Consider the following 19,561-nt stretch of genomic DNA (forward strand, 5'->3'; position numbering starts at 1 on the left):
CATCATCCTCATCCTCATCTCATCTCCATTCTCATCCTCATCATCCTCATCCTCATCTCCATTCTCATCCTCATCATCCTCATCTCATCCTCATCTTATCCTCATTTTCATCTCATTCTCATCATCCTCATCCTCATGATCCTCATCTCATCCTCATCATCCTCATCTCATCCTCATCTCCATCCTCATCCTCATCTCCATCCTCATCCTCATCTCATCCTCATCCCATCTCCATCCTCATCTCCATCCTCATCCCATCTTCATCCTCATCCTCTTATCATCCTTATCCTCATCTCATCCTCATCTCATCTTCATCCTGATCTCCATCCTCATCTCATCCTCATCTTCATCCTCATCTTCATCCTCATCTCATCCTCATCATCCTCATCTCATCCTCACCATCTTCATGTCATCTCCATCCTCATCTCACCCTCATCTCATCTTCATCCTCATCTCATCCTCATCTCCATCCTCATCCTCAACCTCATCTCATGCTCATCTCCATCCTCATCTCCATCCTCATCCTCAACCTCATCTCATCTTCATCTCCATCCTCATCTCCATCCTCATCTCATCTTCATCTTCATCCTCATCTCATCCTCATCTCATCCTCATCCTCCCCACATCTCCCTCCTCATCCTCCCTGTCCTCATCCTCATCTTATCCTCATCCACATCCTTCCTGCCATTCTCATACTCCTCTTCATCCTCATCCTCATCTCATCCTCATCCCATCTCCATCCTCATCTCCATCCTCATCCTCATCCCATCTTCATCCTCATCCTCTTATCATCCTTATCCTCATCTCATTCTCATCTCATCTTCATCCTCATCTCATCCTCATCTCCATCCTCATCCTCATCTCCATCCTCATCCTCCTCATCTTCATCCTCATCTCATCCTCATCCTCCCCACATCTCCCTCCTCATCCTCCCTGTCCTCATCTTCATCTCATCCTCATCCACATCCTTCCTGCCATTCTCATACTCCTCTTCATCCTCCTCCTCCTCCTCCTCCTCATCCTCATCTCATCCTCATCTTCCTCATCCTTATCTCATCCTCATCTTCATCTCATCCTCATCTCATCCTCCCCACCATTCTCATCCTCCTCATCCTCATCCTCCTCATCTTCATCCTCATCTCATCCTCCCCACATCTCCCTCCTCATCTTCATCCTCCTCATCTTCATCCTCATCCTCATCCTCCCCCTCATCTCATCCTCATCTTCATCCTCACCCTCCCCACCGTTCTCATCCTCCTCATCCTCATCCTCCCCACATCTCCCTCCTCATCTTCATCCTCCTCATCTTCATCCTCATCTCATCCTCCCCGCTGTTCTTGTACTCCATCCTCATCCTCCCCACATCTTCCTCCCCATCCCCATCCTCATCCTCATCCTCCCCACATCTCCCTCCTCATCCTCATCCTCCCCACATCTCCCTCCTCATCCTCATCCTCATCCTCATCCTCCTCATCTTCATCCTCATCCTCCTCACATCTCCATCCTCATCTTCATCCTCCTCATCTTCATCCTCATCCTCCCCACATCTCCATCCTCATCCTCCTCATCTTCATCCTCATCCTCCCCACATCTCCATCCTCATCTTCATCCTCATCTTCATCCTCATCCTCCCCACATCTCCCTCCTCATCCTCATCCTCCTCCATCTCCATCCTCATCCTCATCCTCCCCACATCTCCCTCCTCATCTTCATCCTCCTCATCTTCATCCTCATCCTCCCCACATCTTCCTCCTCATCCTCATCCTCCTCATCTTCATCCTCATCCTCCCCACATCTTCCTCCTCATCTTCATCCTCCTCATCCTCATCCTTCTCATCTTCATCCTCATCCTCATCCTCCCCCTGCCCCGCACTCACCAGCACAACCTCGGGGCTGCCGGGCGCGGGGTCCCGGTGGCCGCAGCCGTGTCCGGAGGGGTCCCAGTGGCCGCAGCCGTGTCCGGCGGGGTCCCAGTGGCCGCAGCCGTGTCCGGCGGGGTCCCAGTGGCCGCAGCCGTGTCCGGCCGGGTCCCAGTGGCCGCAGCCGTGTCCGGCGGGGTCCCAGTGGCCGCAGCCGTGTCCGGCCGTGTCCCGGTGGCCGCAGCCGTGTCCGGCCGTGTCCGGGCGGTCACCGCGGCGCTGCAGCCGCAGCCCCAGCGGGTGCTGGCCCACGCTCTGCAGCAGCTGCGCCACCTCCCCCGACTGCAGGTGCGCAAAGTAGACGGTGGCACTGACGATCTGATCCCCTGTGGGGACACGTGGGGACATGTGGGGACATGTGGGGACATGTGGGACACGTGGGGACATGTGGGGACATGTGGGGACATGTGGGGACATGTGGGGACACATGGGGACACGTGGGGGACATGTGGGGACATGTGGGGACATGTGGGGACACACGGGGACATGTGGGGACATGTGGGGACACACAGGGGACATGTGGGGACACGTGAGGACATGTGGGGACATGTGGGGACACGTGGGGACATGTGGGGACATGCGGGGACACGTGGGGACATGTGGGGACATGTGGGGACACGTGGGGACACACGGGGACATGTGGGACATGTGGGGACATGTGGGGACATGTGGGGACATGTGGGGACACACAGGGGACACACAGGGGACACGTGGGGACATGTGGGGACACGTGGGGGACACACGGGGGACACACAGGGACATGTGGGGACACACAGGGGACACACGGGGGACACGTGGGGACACATGGGGGACACGTGGGGACATGTGGGGACATGTGGGGACACCAGGGGACATGTGGGGACATGAGGGGGACATGTGGGGACATGTGGGGACACGTGGGGACACGTGGGGACACACGGGGGACACACGGGGGACACGTGGGGACATGTGGGGACACACAGGGGACACACGGGGGACATGTGGGGACATGTGGGGACACGTGGGGACATGTGGGGACATGTGGGGACATGTGGGGACATGTGGGGACACGTGGGGACATGTGGGGACATTTGGGGACATGTAGGGACATGTGGGGACACGTGGGGACACATGGGGACACATGGGGACAAACACAGGGACACGCAGAGGACACACGGGGGACACACAGGGACATGTGGGGGACATGTGGGGGACACACGGGGACACGTGGGGACATGTGGGGACATGTGGGGACATGTGGGGACAAACACGGGGACACGTAGAGGACACACGGGGGACACACAGGGACATGTGGGGACATGTGGGGACATGTGGGGACATGTGGGGACATGTGGGGACATGTGGGGACACACGGGGACATGTGGGGACATGTGGGGACACGTGGGGACATGTGGGGACATGTGGGGACACGTGGGGACATGTGGGGACATGTGGGGACACGTGGGGACACGTGGGGACACACGGGGACATGTGGGGACATGTGGGGACATGTGGGGACATGTGGGGACATGTAGGGACACGTGGGGACACACGGGGACACATGGGGACACGTGGGGACAAACACGGGGACACGCAGAGGACACACGGGGGACACACAGGGACATGTGGGGGACATGTGGGGACAAACACGGGGACACGCAGAGGACACACGGGGGACACACAGGGACATGTGGGGACATGTGGGGATATGTAGGGACATGTGGGGACACGCGGGGGACACGTGGGGACATGTGGGGACATGTGGGGACACGTGGGGACACGTGGGGACACACAGGGGACATGTGGGGACATGTGGGGACATGTAGGGACATGTGGGGACATGTGGGGACATGTGGGACATGTGGGGACATGTGGGGACATGTGGGGACACGTGGAGACATGTGGGGACATGTGGGGACATGTGGGGACACACGGGGACACGTGGGGACATGTGGGGACACGTGGGGACATGTGGGGACACGTGGGGACACACAGGGGACATGTGGGGACATGTGGGGACAAACACGGGGACACGCAGAGGACACACGGGGGACACACAGGGACATGTGGGGACATGTGGGGACAGGTGGGGACACACAGGGACACGTGGGGACATGTGGGGACATGTGGGGACATGTGGGGACACACAGGGGACACACGGGGGACACACGGGGGACACATGGGAGGGACATGTCAGGGCTTTGGGGACCCATCCTGTCCCCATCGTGAGTGACCACGGGGCCACCACCCACAGGGACGGAGCAGAAGCCCCCGAGATGCCACCAGGACGTCCCAAAGATCCCCAAAACTCTGATTTTAACCCCAATTCCTCCAGGTTTGGGCAAGATTTGGATCCCCAGCACTTCAACCACGGGGCCACCACCCACAGGGATGGAGCAGAAGCTCCTGAGATGCCACCAGGACATCCCGAAGACCCCAAAACTCTGATTTTAACCCAAATTCCTCCAGGTTTGGGCAAGATTTGGATCCCCAGCACTTCAACCACGGGGCCACCACCCATGGGGATGGAGCAGAAGCTCCTGAGATGCCACCAGGACGTCCCAAAGATCCCCAAAACTCCAATTTTAACCCAAATCCCCTCAGTTTTGGGCAAGATTTGGATCCCCAGCACTTCAACCACGGGGTCACCACCCATGGGGATGGAGCAGAAGCTCCTGAGATGCCACCAGGATGTCCCAAAGATCCCCAAAACTCTGATTTTAACCCCAATCCCTTCAGTTTTGGGCAAGATTTGGATCCCCAGCACTCAAACCGCGGGGTCACCACCCATGGGGATGGAGCAGAAGCTCCTGAGATGCCACCAGGATGTCCCAAAGATCCCCAAAACTCTGATTTTAACCCCAATTCCTCCAGGTTTGGGCAAGATTTGGATCCCCAGCACTTCAACCACGGGGTCACCACCCATGGGGATGGAGCAGAAGCTCCTGAGATGCCACCAGGATGTCCCAAAGATCCCCAAAACTCCAATTTTAACCCAAATTCTTTCAGTTTTGGGCAAGATTTGGATCTCCAGCACTCGAACCGCGGGGCCACCACCCACGGGGATGGAGCAGAAGCCCCCGAGATGCCACCAGGATGTGCCGAAGATCCCAAAACTCTGATTTTAACCCAAATCCTTTCAGGTTTGGGCAAGATTTGGATCCCCAGCACTTCAACCATGGGGCCAGCACCCACAGAGGGTGCAGCAGAAGCTCCTGAGATGCCACCAGGATGTGCCGAAGATCCCAAAACTCTGATTTTAACCCAAATTCCTCCAGGTTTGGGCAAGATTTGGATCCTCAGCATTTCAACCATGGGGTCACCACCCACAGGAGGTGCAGCAGAAGCCCCTGAGATGCCACCAGGATGTCCCAAAGACCCCAAAACTCCGATTTTAACCCCAATTCCTCCAGGTTTGGGCAAGATTTGGATCCCCAGCACTTCAACCACGGGGTCACCACCCACAGGGATGGAGCAGAAGCCCCCGAGATGCCACCAGGATGTGCCGAAGATCCCCAAAACTCCGATTTTAACCCCAATCCCTTCAGTTTTGGGCAAGATTTGGATCCCCAGCACTTCAACCACGGGGTCACCACCCACAGAGGGTGCAGCAGAAGCCCCCGAGATGCCACCAGGGTGTCCCAAAGATCCCCAAAACTCCGATTTTAACCCCAATTCCTCCAGGTTTCGGCAAGATTTGGATCCCCAGCACTTCAACCATGGGGTCACCACCCATGGGGACGGAGCAGAAGCTCCTGAGATGCCACCAGGATGTCCCAAAGACCCCAAAACTCTGATTTTAACCCAAATCCCTCCAGGTTTGGGCAAGATTTGGATCCCCAGCACTCGAACCGCGGGGTCACCACCCAAGGGGATGGAGCAGAAGCTCCTGAGATGCCACCAGGATGTCCCAAAGTTCCCTAAAACTCCAATTTTAACCCAAATTCCTCCAGGTTTGGGCAAGATTTGGATCCCCAGCACTTCAACCACGGGGTCACCACCCACGGGGATGGAGCAGAAGCTCCTGAGATGCCACCAGGATGTCCAAAGATCCCCAAAACTCGATTTTAACCCAAATTCTTTCAGTTTTGGGCAAGATTTGGATCCCCAGCACTTGAACCGTGGGGTCACCACCCACAGGGATGGAGCAGAAGCTCCTGAGATGCCACCAGGATGTCCAAAGACCCCAAAACTCCGATTTTAACCCAAATTCCTCCAGTTTTGGGCAAGATTTGGATCCCCAGCACTTCAACCATGGGGTCACCACCCACGGGATGGAGCAGAAGCTCCTGAGATGCCACCAGGACGTCCCAAAGATCCCCAAAACTCCAATTTTTACCCAAATTCCTCCAGGTTTGGGCAAGATTTGGATCCCCAGCACTTCAACCACGGGTCACCACCCATGGGATGGAGCAGAAGCTCCTGAGATGCCACCAGGATGTCCCAATGACCCCAAAACTCCAATTTTAACCCCAATTCCTCCAGGTTTGGGCAAGATTTGGATCCCCAGCACTTCAACCATGGGGTCACCACCCACGGGGATGGAGCAGAAGCTCCTGAGATGCCACCAGGATGTCCCAAAGTTCCCTAAAACTCCAATTTAACCCAATTCCTCCAGGTTTGGGCAAGATTTGGATCCCCAGCACTCGAACCGCGGGGCCACCACCCATGGGGACGGAGCAGAAGCCCCCGAGATGCCACCAGGATGTCCCAAAGACCCAAAAACTCTGATTTTAACCCCAATCCCTTCAGTTTTGGGCAAGATTTGGATCCCCAGCACTTCAACCATGGGGTCACCACCCATGGGATGGAGCAGAAGCCCTGAGATGCCACCAGGATGTCCCAAAGATCCCAAAACTCTGATTTTAACCCCAATTCCTCCAGGTTTGGGCAAGATTTGGATCCCCAGCACTTCAACCACGGGGTCACCACCCACAGGGATGGAGCAGAAGCTCCTGAGATGCCACCAGGACGTCCCAAGACCCCAAAACTCCAATTTTAACCCAAATCCTCTCAGTTTTGGGCAAGATTTGGATCCCCAGCACTCGAACCATGGGGTCACCACCCACAGGAGGTGGAGCAGAAGCTCCTGAGATGCCACCAGGATGTCCCAAAGATCCCCAAAACTCTGATTTTAACCCAAATCCTCTCAGGTTTGGGCAAGATTTGGATCCCCAGCACTTCAACCACGGGGTCACCACCCACAGGGATGGAGCAGAAGCTCCTGAGATGCCACCAGGATGTCCCAAAGACCCCAAAACTCTGATTTTAACCCAAATCCCCTCAGTTTTGGGCAAGATTTGGATCCCCAGCACTTCAACCACGGGGTCACCACCCACGGGGATGGAGCAGAACCTCCTGAGATGCCACCAGGACGTCCCAAAGACCCCAAAACTCTGATTTTAACCCCAATTCCTCCAAGTTTGGGCAAGATTTGGATCCCCAGCACTTCAACCATGGGGTCACCACCCACGGGGATGGAGCAGAAGCTCCTGAGATGCCACCAGGATGTCCCAAAGATCCCCAAAACTCCAATTTTAACCCAAATTCCTCCAGGTTTGGGCAAGATTTGGATCCCCATCGTGACTGACCACGGGGTCACCACCCACGGGGATGCAGCAGAAGCCCCGAGATGCCACCAGGATGTCCCCAAAGATCCCCAAAACTCTGATTTTAACCCCAATTCCTCCAGGTTTGGGCAAGATTTGGATCCTCAGCACTTCAACCATGGGGTCACCACCCACAGAAGGTGCAGCAGAAGCTCCTGAGATGCCACCAGGATCACCAGGATGTCCCAAAGATCCCCAAAACTCTGATTTTAACCCAAATTCCTCCAGGTTTGGGCAAGATTTGGATCCCCAGCACTTCAACCATGGGGTCACCACCCATGGGGATGGAGCAGAAGCTCCTGAGATGCCACCAGGATGTCCCAAAGATCCCCAAAACTCCGATTTTAACCCAAATCCTCTCAGTTTTGGGCAAGATTTGGATCCCCAGCACTTCAACCACGGGGCCACCACCCACGGGGATGGAGCAGAAGCCCCCGAGATGCCACCAGGACATCCCAAAGACCCCAAAACTCTGATTTTAACCCCAATTCCTCCAGGTTTGGGCAAGATTTGGATCCCCAGCACTTCAACCATGGGGTCACCACCCACAGAGGGTGCAGCAGAAGCCCCCGAGATGCCACCAGGATGTCCCAAAGACCCCAAAACTCTGATTTTAACCCAATTCCTCCAGGTTTGGGCAAGATTTGGATCCCCAGCACTCGAACCGTGGGGTCACCACCCACAGGGGGTGCAGCAGAAGCTCCTGAGATGCCACCAGGACATCCCAAAGACCCCAAAACTCCAATTTTAACCCAAATTCCTCCAGGTTTGGGCAAGATTTGGATCCCCAGCACTTCAACCACGGGGCCACCACCCACAGGAGGTGCACCAGAAGCTCCTGAGATGCCACCAGGATGTCCCAAAGATCCCCAAAACTCTGATTTTAACCCAAATCCTCTCAAGTTTGGGCAAGATTTGGATCCCCAGCACTTCAACCATGGGGTCACCACCCACGGGGATGGAGCAGAAGCTCCTGAGATGCCACCAGGATGTCCCAAAGATCCCAAAACTCTGATTTTAACCCAAATTCCTCCAGGTTTGGGCAAGATTTGGATCCCCAGCACTTCAACCGTGGGGTCAGCACCCACAGGGATGGAGCAGAAGCTCCTGAGATGCCACCAGGACGTCCCAAAGATCCCCAAAACTCCGATTTTAACCCCAATTCCTCCAGGTTTGGGCAAGATTTGGATCCCCAGCACTTCAACCACGGGGTCACCACCCACGGGAATGGAGCAGAAGCTCCTGAGATGCCACCAGGACGTCCCAAAGACCCCAAAACTCAAATTTTAACCCCAAATCCTCTCAGTTTTGGGCAAGATTTGGATCCCCAGCACTCGAACCGTGGGGTCACCACCCACAGGGATGGAGCAGAAGCCCCCGAGATGCCACCAGGATGTCCCCAAAGCCCCCCCGGGGATGTCCCCACCTTCCTTGACGACGCCCATGCGGGCGGCGGGCGAGTTCTGCTGGACGCGGCGCACGAAGACGCCGTGCTCGGTCTGGTCGATGGTGATGCCGTGGGAGCCGCTGCCCTCCCAGCTGGGCAGGAGGATCTCCCGCGTCTCCTCCTCCTCCTCGCGCTCCATCTGCGCCGGGACACGGCCGGGGGTCGGGGGGGGCTGGGGAGGGGGCTGGGGGGCTGGGGGGAGGGGCAGGACACGGCCAGGGGTCGGGGGGGGCTGGGATGGGGGGGCTGGGGGGGCTGGGGGGAGGGCAGGACACGGCGGGGGTCGGGGGGGGGCTGGGGATGGGGCTGGGGGGCTGGACATGGTTGGGGGTCGGGGGTTGGGGTCGGGGGGTGCTGGGGTGGGGCTGGGGGGCTGGGGGGCTGGGGGGGCAGGACACGGCCGGGGGTCGGGGGGGGCTGGGGATGGGGCTGGGGGGCTGGGGGGGAGGGGCTGGACATGGCCGGGGGTCGGGGGGGAACTGGGGATGGGGCTGGGGGGGCTGGGGGAGGGGCTGGGGGGCTGGGGGTGGGGGGGCTGGGAATGGGGCTGGGGGGGCTGGGCACGGCCGGGGGTCAGGGGGGGCTGGGGGTGGGCTGGGGGGGCTGGGGGGGAGGGGCTGGACATGACTGGGGGTCAAGGATTGGGGTCGGGGGTGGGGGAAGGGGCTGGGGGGGAGGGGCTGGACACGGCCGGGGGTCGGGGGGGCCTGGGGATGGGGATGGGGGGGCTGGGGGGGAGGGGTTGGGGGCAGGGGTTGGGGTCAGGGGGGCTGGGCAGGGGCTGGGGGTCGGGGGGGGCTGGAGGGGAGGGGTTTGGGGGCAGGGGTTGGGGTCAGGGGGGCTGGGCAGGGGCTGGGGGTGGGGGGCTGGAATGGTTGGGGGTCAGGGACTGGGGTCGGGGGGCTGGGCAGGGGGCTGGGGGTCAGGGAGTGGGCTGGGGGTCAGGGGGGGGGGGGGGCGCTGGGTCTGGGTCGGGGACAGGGGCCGGACGCTGGGTCTGGGGTCGGGGCAGTGACCGGACACTGGGTCTGGGGTCGGGGCAGTGACCGGACGCTGGGTCTGGGGTCGGGGCAGTGACCGGACGCTGGGTCTGGGGTCGGGGCAGTGACCGGACGCTGGGTCTGGGGTCTGGGTCGGACATCGGGTCTGGGGTCGGGGTCGGACATCGGGTCTGGGGTCGGGGGTGGGCGCTGGGTCGGGGGTCGGGGCCGGACGCTGGGTCTGGGGTCGGGGGTCGGGGCCGGACGCTGGGTCTGGGGTCGGACATTGGGTCTGGGGTCGGGGGTCGGGACCGGACGCTGGGTCTGGGGTCGGGGCAGTGACCGGACACTGGGTCTGGGGTCGGGGGGAAGGGCCGGACACTGGGTCTGGGGTCGGGACCGGACACTGGGTCTGGGGTCGGGCCGGGGCTCAGGAGGAGCCGAACCGGCCCCGCTGACCTTGGTGGGGTCCCCGGTCCCGGTCCCGGTCCCGGTCCCGGCCGGATCCGCCCAGGAATCCTCGGCCCTCGCTCGGGAACCTCGCGGCGGCTCCGGTGTCACCTCCCAGCCTGGAGGGGACATCGGGGACACGGTGGGACACGGGGACACCCCCGGGACATCGGGGACACCCCCGCGACATCGGGGACACGGTGGGACACGGGGACACCCCCGGGACATCGGGGACACCCCCGGGACATCGGGGACACCCCCGGGACACCGGGACACCCCCGGGACATCGGGAACATCCCCGGGACATCGGGGACACGGGGACACCCCCGCGACACCGGGGACACCCCCGCGACATCGGGGACACCCCCGGGACATCGGGGACACCCCCGGGACACCCGGGGACACCGGGGACACCCCCGGGACACCGGGGACACCCCCGCGACATCGGGGACACCCCCGGGGACACCGGGGACACCCCCGGGACATCGGGGACACCGGGGACACCCCTGGGACATCGGGACACCCCCGGGACACGGGGACACCCCCGGGACATCGGGGACACCCCCGCGACATCGGGGACACCGGGGACACCCCTGGGACACCGGAGACACGGTGGGACACGGGGACACCCCCGCGACATCGGGGACACCCCCGCGACACCGGGGACACCCCCGCGACATCGGGGACACCGGGGACACGGTGGGACACGGGGACACCCCCGGGACATCGGGGACACCCCCGGGACATCGGGGGACACCGGGGAGCTCCGTCCCTCCCTCCCTCCCCCCACCGGGCCCCGGCCCCGGCTCGGGGACACTTTGGGGACACCCGCGATGTCCCCAGGGCCGGGTGGCCCCGAAGGGCTCCGAGCCCGCGGAATTGGGGGAGGGTCGGGAAGGGCGGGGCAGAGTGGGGAATGTCACCTGTCACCTGCTCCTGTCACCATCCCCTGTCCCCTCTGTCCCCTTGTCCCTGTTCCTGTCACCTGTACCCATCCCTGGCCCTGTCCCTGTCACCTGTCCCCATCCCTGTCCCTGTCCCCCTGTCCCTGTCACCTGTCCCTGTCACCATCCCTGGCCCTGTCCGTGTCCCTCTGTCCCTGTCCGTGTCCCTCTGTCCCCTGTTCCTCTGTCCCCATCCCTGTCACCGTCCCTGCCCCTGTCTCTCTGTCCCTGTCCCTCTGTCCCCATCCCTGTCCCTGTCCCCTGTCGCTGTCACCTGTCCCTGTCACCATCCCTGTCCCTCTGTCCCTGTCCGTGTCCCTCTGTCCCCTGTCCCCATCCCTGCCCCTGTCTCTCTGTCCCTGTCCCCTGTCCCTGTCCCCCTGTCCCCATCCCCTGTCCCCCTGGCCGTGTCCCCCTGTCCCTGTCCCCCTGTCCCTCTGTCCCCATCCCCTGTCCCTCTTCCCCCTGTCACCTGTCCCTCTGTTCCCTGTCACCATCCCTGTCCGTGTCCCGCTGTCCCATCCCCTGTCCCTGTCCCTCTGTCCACGTCCCCTGTCCCCATCCCCCTGTCCCCCTGTCCGTGTCCCCCTGTCCCGTCACCTCCCCCTGGTCCCTCTGTCCCCGTCCCCTGTCCGTGTCCCTCTGTCGCCCTGTCCGTGTCGCTCTGTCCCCATCCCCTGTCCCTGTCCCTCTGTCCCCTGTCCGTGTCGCTCTGTCCCCATCCCCTGTCACCATCCTGTCCCCTGTCCCCCTGTCCCTGTCCGTCACCTCCCCCTGTCCGTGTCCCCCTGTCCCTCTGTCCCCCTGTCCGTGTGCCCCTGTCCCTCTGTCCCCCTGTCCCCCTATCCCCCTGGTCCGTGTCCCCCTGTCCCCTGACCCCGTGTCGTGTCCCCCTGTCCCCTGTCCTTCTGTCCCTGTCCGTGTCCCCCTGTCCCTCTGTCCCCATCCCCTGTCACCATCCCTGTCCCTGTCCCCTGTCCGTGTCCCCCTGTCCCTCTGTCCCCCTGTCCCCATCCCCTGTCCCCCTGTCCCCTGTCCCTGTCTCTCTGTCCCCCTGTCCGTGTCCCCTGTCCCCCTGTCCGTGTCCCCCTGGCCCTCTGTCCCCCCTGTCCGTGTCCCCCGGTCCGTGTCCCTCTGTCCCTATCCCCCTGGCCCCCTGTCCGTGTCCCCCTGTCCGTGTCCCCCTGTCCCTCTGTCCCCTGTCCTTCTGTCCCTGTCCGTGTCCCTCTGTCCCATCCCCTGTCGCCATCCCTGTCCCTGTCCCCTGTCCGTGTCCCCCTGTCCCCCTGTCCGTGTCCCTTTGTCCCCCTGTCCGTGTCCCCCTGTCCCTCTGTCCCCCTGTCCCTCTGTCCCCCTGTCCCTCTGTCCGTGTCCCCCTGTCCCTCTGTCCCCCTGTCCCTCTGTCCGTGTCCCCCTGTCCCTCTGTCCCCCTGTCCGTGTCCCCCTGTCCCCATCCCCTGTCACCATCCCTGTCCCCTGTCCCCCCTGTCCGTGTCCCCTGTCCCCCTGTCCGTGTCCCCCTGTCCCCTGTCCTTCTGTCCCTGTCCCCTGTCCCCCTGTCCCCCTGTCCCCTGTCCCTGTCTCCTGTCCCCCTGTCCGTGTCCCCTGTCCCCCTGTCCGTGTCCCCCTGTCCCTCTGTCCCCCTGTCCCCATCCCCTGTCCCCCGTCCCTGTCTCTCTGTCCCCCTGTCCGTGTCCCCTGTCCCCCTGTCCGTGTCCCCCTGTCCCCATCCCCTGTCACCATCCCTGTCCCCTGTCCCCCTGTCCGTGTCCCTCTGTCCCCCTGTCCGTGTCCCCTGTCCCCCTGTCCCTGTCCCCTGTCCCCCTGTCCGTGTCCCCCTGTCCGTGTCCCCCTGTCCGTGTCCCCCATGTCCCCCTGTCCGTGTCCCCCTGTCCGTGTCCCTCTGTCCCCATCCCCCTGTCCGTGTCCCCCTGTCCCTCTGTCCGTGTCCCCCTGTCCCTCTGTCCCCCTGTCCCTCTGTCCCCCTGTCCCCCTGTCCCCGTCCCGCTCCCCTCCCCGCCCCCGTCCCGCTCCCCCAGCTCCGCCCCTGAATTTTGAGTGATTTTCTCCCTTTCCACACAATTCCGTGCCGATTTTTTTTTTTATCCTCCTCTCCCTCCAAACCCCCCCTGCAAAACCGGGAGGGGGCGACACACACCGGGGGGACCCGCGGAGCGTCCCCGGCGGGCGGTGACACCTTCGGGGGGGGGTCTGGGGGTGTCCCCCCCGGCTCCGGGGGTGTCCCCAGGAGGGACAATCCGGGCTCGGAAGGCTCTGGAAGGCTCCGCTCGGTGGCGGCCAAACTGGTTGGTGACTCAGAGCGGGGCGGGGGGACCCGGGGGGGGGGGACCGGGGGTGACTCAGAGCGGCCCCGAGCGCTGGGAGGGGCCGGGGCCCCGCGGCCGCTTCCCCGCGCTCAGAAATGAGCCAAAAATCCGCCTTTTCCAGGATTTTCCAGCCCCTTTTTTCCAGGATTTTCCAGCCCTTTTCCAGGATTTTCCAGCGTTTTTCCTCCCATTCCCGAGGTGACTCGAGCCCAGGGGACACCTCCGAGTGTCCCCCCCCCCAAAGGTGGCGGTGTCACCCCCCCGCCGGCCCCACCGCGCTATTTTTGGGGTGAAAGCCACGTGTGGCCCCCGCCCGGTATTTTTAGTGTCCCCCCCCCCCCCCGCCCCCAAAAAGCCGCAGAGGGACACAGGGATGAGATGTCACCCGTGTCACCCTGGCCGGTGGCACCGGGGTCCCCAAAGGGACCCGGCCACCACCCCTGGGTGACGGCTGGGGGGGACACGGGGACAGCGGGGGACGCGCGGGGTGTTGTTTGGGGTCCCCAGGCGCTGTTTTGGGGTCCCCTGACCCTGTCTTGGGGTCCCTGGGCGCTGTTTTGGGGCCCCCGGGCGCTGTTTGGGACCCCCAGGCGCTGTTTTGGGGTCCCCTGGCGCTGTTTTGGGGTCCCCGGTTGCTGTCTTGGGGTCCCCAGGTGCTGTTTTGGGACCCCTGGGTGTTGTTTGGGGGTCCCCTGACCCTGTTTTGGGACCCCCGAGAGCTGTTTTGGGGTCCCCTGACCCTGTTTTGGACCCCCGGGGGCTCTTTTGGGACCCCCAGGCGCTGTTTTGGGGTCCCCAGACGCTGTTTTGGGGTCCCCTGACCCTGTTTGGGGACCCCCGGGGGCTCTTTTGGGACCCCCAGGCGCTGTTTGGGGGTCCCCTGACCCTGTCTTGGGGTCCCTGGGCGCTGTTTTGGGACCCCCAGGCGCTGTTTTGGGGGTCCCCTGACCCTGTCTTGGGGTCCCCGAGCGCTGTTTTGGGACCCCCAGGCGCTGTTTTGGGGTCCCCAGACGCTGTTTTAGGGTCCCAGGCACTATTTCGGGGTCCCCTGGAGCCGTTTTGGGGTCCCCTGGCGCTGTTTTGGGGTCCCCGGGGGCTCTTTCGGGACCCCCGGGTGTTGTTTGGGGGTCCCCTGGGTGTTGTTTGGGGTCCCTGACCCTGTTTTGGGGTCCCCTGGAGCTCTTTTGGGAACCCCGGGTGCTGTTTTGGGGTCCCCTGGCGCTGTTTTGGGGTCCCTGGGCGCTCTTTTGGGACCCCGAGCGCTGTTTCAGGACCCCCTGACCCTGTTTTGGGGTCCCCTGGAGCCGTTTTGGGGTCCCCTGGCGCTGTTTTGGGACCCCCAAGAGCTGTTTTGGGGTCCCCAGACCCTGTTTTGGGACCCCCGAGCGCTGTTTTGGGACCCCCGAGCGCTGTTTCAGGACCCCCTGACCCTGTTTTGGGGTCCCCTGACCCTGTTTTGGGGTCCCCAGGTGCTATTTTGGGGGTCCCCTGACCCTGTTTTGGGACCCCCGGGGGCTCTTTTGGGACCCCCGAGCGCTGTTTTGGGGTCCCCAGGTGCTATTTTGGGGTCCCCAGACGCTGTTTGGGGTCCCCTGACCCTGTTTTGGGGTCCCTGGGCGCTCTTTTGGGACCCCACGTTGTCCCTTGGGAGCCCCCGGGACCCCCCCGGTGCCACCCCCCGGGACCCCCCGGTGTCACCCCCGAGGTCCCCCCGGTGCCACCCCCGAGGTCCCCGAGGTCCCCCCGGTGTCGCCCCCCCCTTTGTCACCGCTCCAGGACCCCCCACCCCCCTCCAGAGCCGGATTTGGGGGGGCTTTGACCCCAAATTCGGGGGTCCCCGGGAGTTGTGACCCCCCCAGGGCCGCGGGTCCGGGCGGGGCCGGTGACGCTCGGCCCGGGATCCTCCCAGGAAACGCCAAATCCCGGAAAAACATCCAAAAAAAACGGGGAAAAATGGGAAAAATGGGGAAAAATGGGGAAAAATGGGGAAAAATGGGGGAAAATGGGGGAAAATGGGGGAAAAATGGGGGAAATGGGGGGAAAATGGGGAAAAATGGGGGAAAAATGGGGGAAAATGGGGGAAAAGTGGGGGAAAAGTGGGGAAAAGTGGGGAAAAGTGGGGAAAAGGGGGAAAAATGGGGGAAAATGGGGGAAAATGGGGGGAAAATGGGGGGAAAATGGGGGAAAAAATGGGGGGAAAAATGGGGGAAAAATGGGGGAAAATGGGGAAAAAATGGGGGAAAAGTGGGGAAAAGTGGGGAAAAGTGGGGAAAAGTGGGAAAAGGTGGGGAAAAGTGGAGAAAAGTGGGGAAAAGTGGGGAAAAGTGGGGAAAAGTGGGGAAAAGTGGGGAAAAGTGGGAGAAAAGTGGGGAAAAGTGGGGAAAAGTGGGGAAAAGTGGGGAAAAGTGGGGAAAAGTGGGGGAAAAGTGGGGGAAAATGGGGGGAAAATGGGGGGAAAATGGGGGGAAAATGGGGGGAAATGGGGGGAAAATGGGGAAAAAATGGGGGAAAATGGGGAAAAAAGGGGAAAATGGGGGAAAGTGGGGAAAAAATGGGAAAAAAATGGGAAAAAAAAGGGGGAAAAAATGGGGAAAAAATGGGGAAAAAATGGGGAAAAAATGGGGAAAAAATGGGGGAAAAAATGGGGGAAAAATGGGGGGAAAATGGGGAAAAAATGGGGAAAAATGGGGAAAAAATGGGGAAAAAATGGGGAAAAAAATGGGGGAAAAATGGGAAAAAAATGGGAAAAAAATGGGAAAAAATGGGAAAAAATGGAAAAATGGGGGGAAAGAACCCCAGGAGGAGGAGGAGGAGGAGGAGGAGGAGGAGGAGGAGGAGCGGCGGGCGGGGCCCCGCGGCCGGTACCGGTCGGACCGGCTGGAGCGAGAGTCCCGCGGGCGGCGGGGACCGCGGGGATCCGGGAGGGTCCCGGACCGGTTCCACCGGGTCCTGCCCGGACTCTGCCCGCGGCCACACGCGGTGGCGCCGGGACACTCCGGGGGTGTCCCCAGCCCCGCCCCCTCCCCAAAAAAATCACCCCCTCCCCTCCCCCCCCCAAAACCGAGAGCCCCCCTTGGGAACCCCCGAAATGTTCCGGGGGGGGCGGGGGGGGGAATGGACCCCACCCCAAATAAATTCGGGGGGTCCCCAAGGGGGGGTTCGGTGACCGGAGAGGGGTGGGGGGGGGGGGCCCCAAGGGGGGTTTGGGTCCCCCAGATTGGGGTGGGGGGGGTCCCCAAGGGGGGGGTTCGAACCCCAAGAAGGGGTGGGGGGGGTCCCCAGGGGGGTTGGGGCCCCCGAAATGGGTGGGGGGGTCCCCAGGGGGGGTTGGGCCCCCCGAAATGGGTGGGGGGGGGCCCCAAGGGGGGGGGTTCGGACCCCTGAGAGGGGTGGGGGGGTCCCCAGGGGGGGTTCGGTGACCGGATTGGGGTGGGGGGGTCCCCAAGGGGGGGGGTTGGGCCCCCCGAAATGGGTGGGGGGGGTCCCCAAGGGGGGGTTCGGCCCCCGGATTGGGGTGGGGGGGTCCCCAAGGGGGGGTTGGAACCCCGGATTGGGGTGGGGGGGGGTCCCAAGAGGGGGTTTGGGTCCCCGGATTGGGGTGGGGGGGGTCCCCGGGGGGGGGGGTTGGGTCCCCAGATTGGGGGTGGGGGGGGGTCCCCAAGGGGGGGTTTGGGTCCCCCGGATTGGGGTGGGGGGGTCCCCAAGGGGGGGCTCGGACCCCTGAGAGGGGTGGGGGGGTCCCCAGGGGGGGGTTCGGGCCCCCGGATTGGGGTGGGGGGGGTCCCCAAGGGGGGTTGGGCCCCCCGAAATGGGTGGGGGGGGTCCCCAAGAGGGGGTTCGGACCCTCGAGAGGGGTGGTTCGAACCCCAAGAAGGGGTGGGGGGGGGTCCCCCAGGGGGGTTCGGACCCCCGAAATGGGTGGGGGGGGTCCCCAAGGGGGGGGTTCGGCCCCCGGATTTGGGTGGGGGGGTCCCCAAGAAGGGGTTCGGTGACCGGATTGGGGTGGGGGGGGGTCCCCAAGGGGGGGGTTGGGCCCCCTGATTTGGGTGGGGGGGGTCCCCAAGGGGGGGGGAAGTGGCGCCCGGGAGCGGCCGCGCCCCAAAAACCGCAGAGGGGGGGGAAGGGGGGGGGGGAGAAACCCGGACCCAAAAATCCAAAATCGCCCCCGAACCCCTCGGGTGGGGTTTGGGAACCCCAAAATTAACGCGACCCCCCCCCCCCCAAAAAAAAAAAAAAATAAAAGCTCGGCGCTCTCGCCACCCCCCGCGCTGAAACCGGCGCTGATGAGCGTTAATTACCCGAACCTTCATTAACCCCGAGCGCCCACGCGCGGGCCGCGCCCTCGCGGGATCCCGGGGATCCCCCCCCCCCCGCCCCAAAAGCGGCACCGGGACCCCCCCCCCCCGGGGTCCCCCCCGGTTCCGGGCGGGGCGGGAGCGGCGGGGAGGGGGCCCGGGGGGGGGGGAGGGGGGGGGGGGGGAACCGCGGCCCCCGCCCCCCCACCGGGGACTCCCCCGGGCGCGGCCGGAGGGGGGGGGGGGGGGGAAGGGGGGGGGCCACGCCCTGAGCGCGGCCGGGACACCCCGAGAACCCCCCCGGGACCCCCCCGAGACCCCCGGGACCCCCCCGGGACCCCCCGAGGGTTGCCCCGAACGGTTCGGGACCCCCCCCCCGGAGATCCCGGAGCCCCTCCCGGGACCAGCGCGGGACACGCGTGGCCCCCCCCCCACCCCCCCCCACCCCCCCGGGGAGTTCACGGCGCTCCCGGAGCCCCCCCGGGACCCCCTCGGCGGCACCGGAGACCCCCGAGACGAACGAAACCCCCCCCGAACCCCCGGCGGCACCGGAGCCCCCCCAGACAGTCACGGGACCCCCCCCTGCACCCCCACGGCGGTCCCGGGACCACCGGAACCCCCCGGGACCCCCCCGGGCCACTCCCGGGACCACCGGGACGCCCCCTGCACTCCCGGAGTTACCGGAGCCCCCCGGGACGCCTTCGGACACTTCCCGAACCCCCCCAGGCGACTCCCGGGAGCACCAGAACCCCCCCAGAACCCCCCAAAACAGCCCCGGGACCCCTCCCGGAGCCTCCGCCCGTCCCGGTTCCGTCCCGGTTCCGTCCCGGTTGTGTCCCCGGCGGTACCTGCGGGCTCAGCTGCCGGGCCGGGCCATGCCCGGTGCCGGTTCCTGGCGGTCCCGGAGCGGGTCCGTGCGGAGTGGCCGCGCCCGGGCGGCTCCCGGCTCTTGTAGGGCGGCGGAGCCTCCCCCGCCCCGCGGGAGGGCCCGGCCCGGCCCGGCCCCGGGACAGGGAGCGGCCCGGGACAGCCCCGGAGCGGCAGCGGGAGCGGCCCCGCCAGGAGCCGGCCCGGTTCGGGGCCCGGTCCCAGCGCCGGGACCGCGCCCGGACCAGCTCCGAACACGGAGCCGGGAAACGGCAACGGTTCTGACCCCGGTACCGGTTCTGACCCCGGTACCGGTTTCTGACCCCGGTACCGGTTCTGATCCCGGGTCCGTTCTGATCCCGGGTCCGTTCTGATCCCGGTCCCGGTTCTGATCCCGGTACCGCTTCTGACCCCGGTACCGGTTCTGACCCCGGTACCGGTTCTGATCCGGTACCGCTTCTGATCCCGGTACCGCTTCTGATCCTGATCCCGATCCCGGTCCCGGTTCTGATCCCGATCCCGGTTCTGATCCCGATCCCGGGTTCTGATCCCGGCTCGGTTCTGATCCCGATCCCGGTTCTGATCCCGGTCCCGGTTCTGATCCCGGCTCGGTTCTGATCCCGATCCCGGTTCTGATCCCGGTCCCGGTTCTGATCCCGCTCGGTTCTGATCCCGATCCTGGTCCCGGCTCCGAGCCGGGGCGGTTCTGATCCCGCTCAGTCCCGGTTTCACTCCCGGTCCCGG

General features: G+C 63.6%; 1 protein-coding gene across 1 annotated transcript in view; it reads right to left on the bottom strand.

Annotated features, from left to right (window-relative positions):
- The window catches only part of AHNAK (AHNAK nucleoprotein), a 37,583-nt gene extending 18,693 nt beyond the window's left edge, over positions 1 to 18,890 (bottom strand). The window contains exons 1-4 of the mRNA XM_058861539.1: positions 18,799 to 18,890; positions 10,394 to 10,503; positions 8,934 to 9,093; positions 1,878 to 2,245 (exon numbers count right to left, since the gene is read on the bottom strand). Coding sequence (XP_058717522.1) covers positions 1,878 to 2,245; positions 8,934 to 9,093 — 528 coding nt within the window. The 5' untranslated portion in view covers positions 10,394 to 10,503; positions 18,799 to 18,890. The remainder of the gene's footprint in view (positions 1 to 1,877; positions 2,246 to 8,933; positions 9,094 to 10,393; positions 10,504 to 18,798) is intronic.
- Between the last annotated feature and the right edge of the window lie 671 nt (positions 18,891 to 19,561).

This window comes from Poecile atricapillus, chromosome 37 (genome assembly GCF_030490865.1).
Source record: "Poecile atricapillus isolate bPoeAtr1 chromosome 37, bPoeAtr1.hap1, whole genome shotgun sequence".
Taxonomy (NCBI): domain Eukaryota; kingdom Metazoa; phylum Chordata; class Aves; order Passeriformes; family Paridae; genus Poecile; species Poecile atricapillus.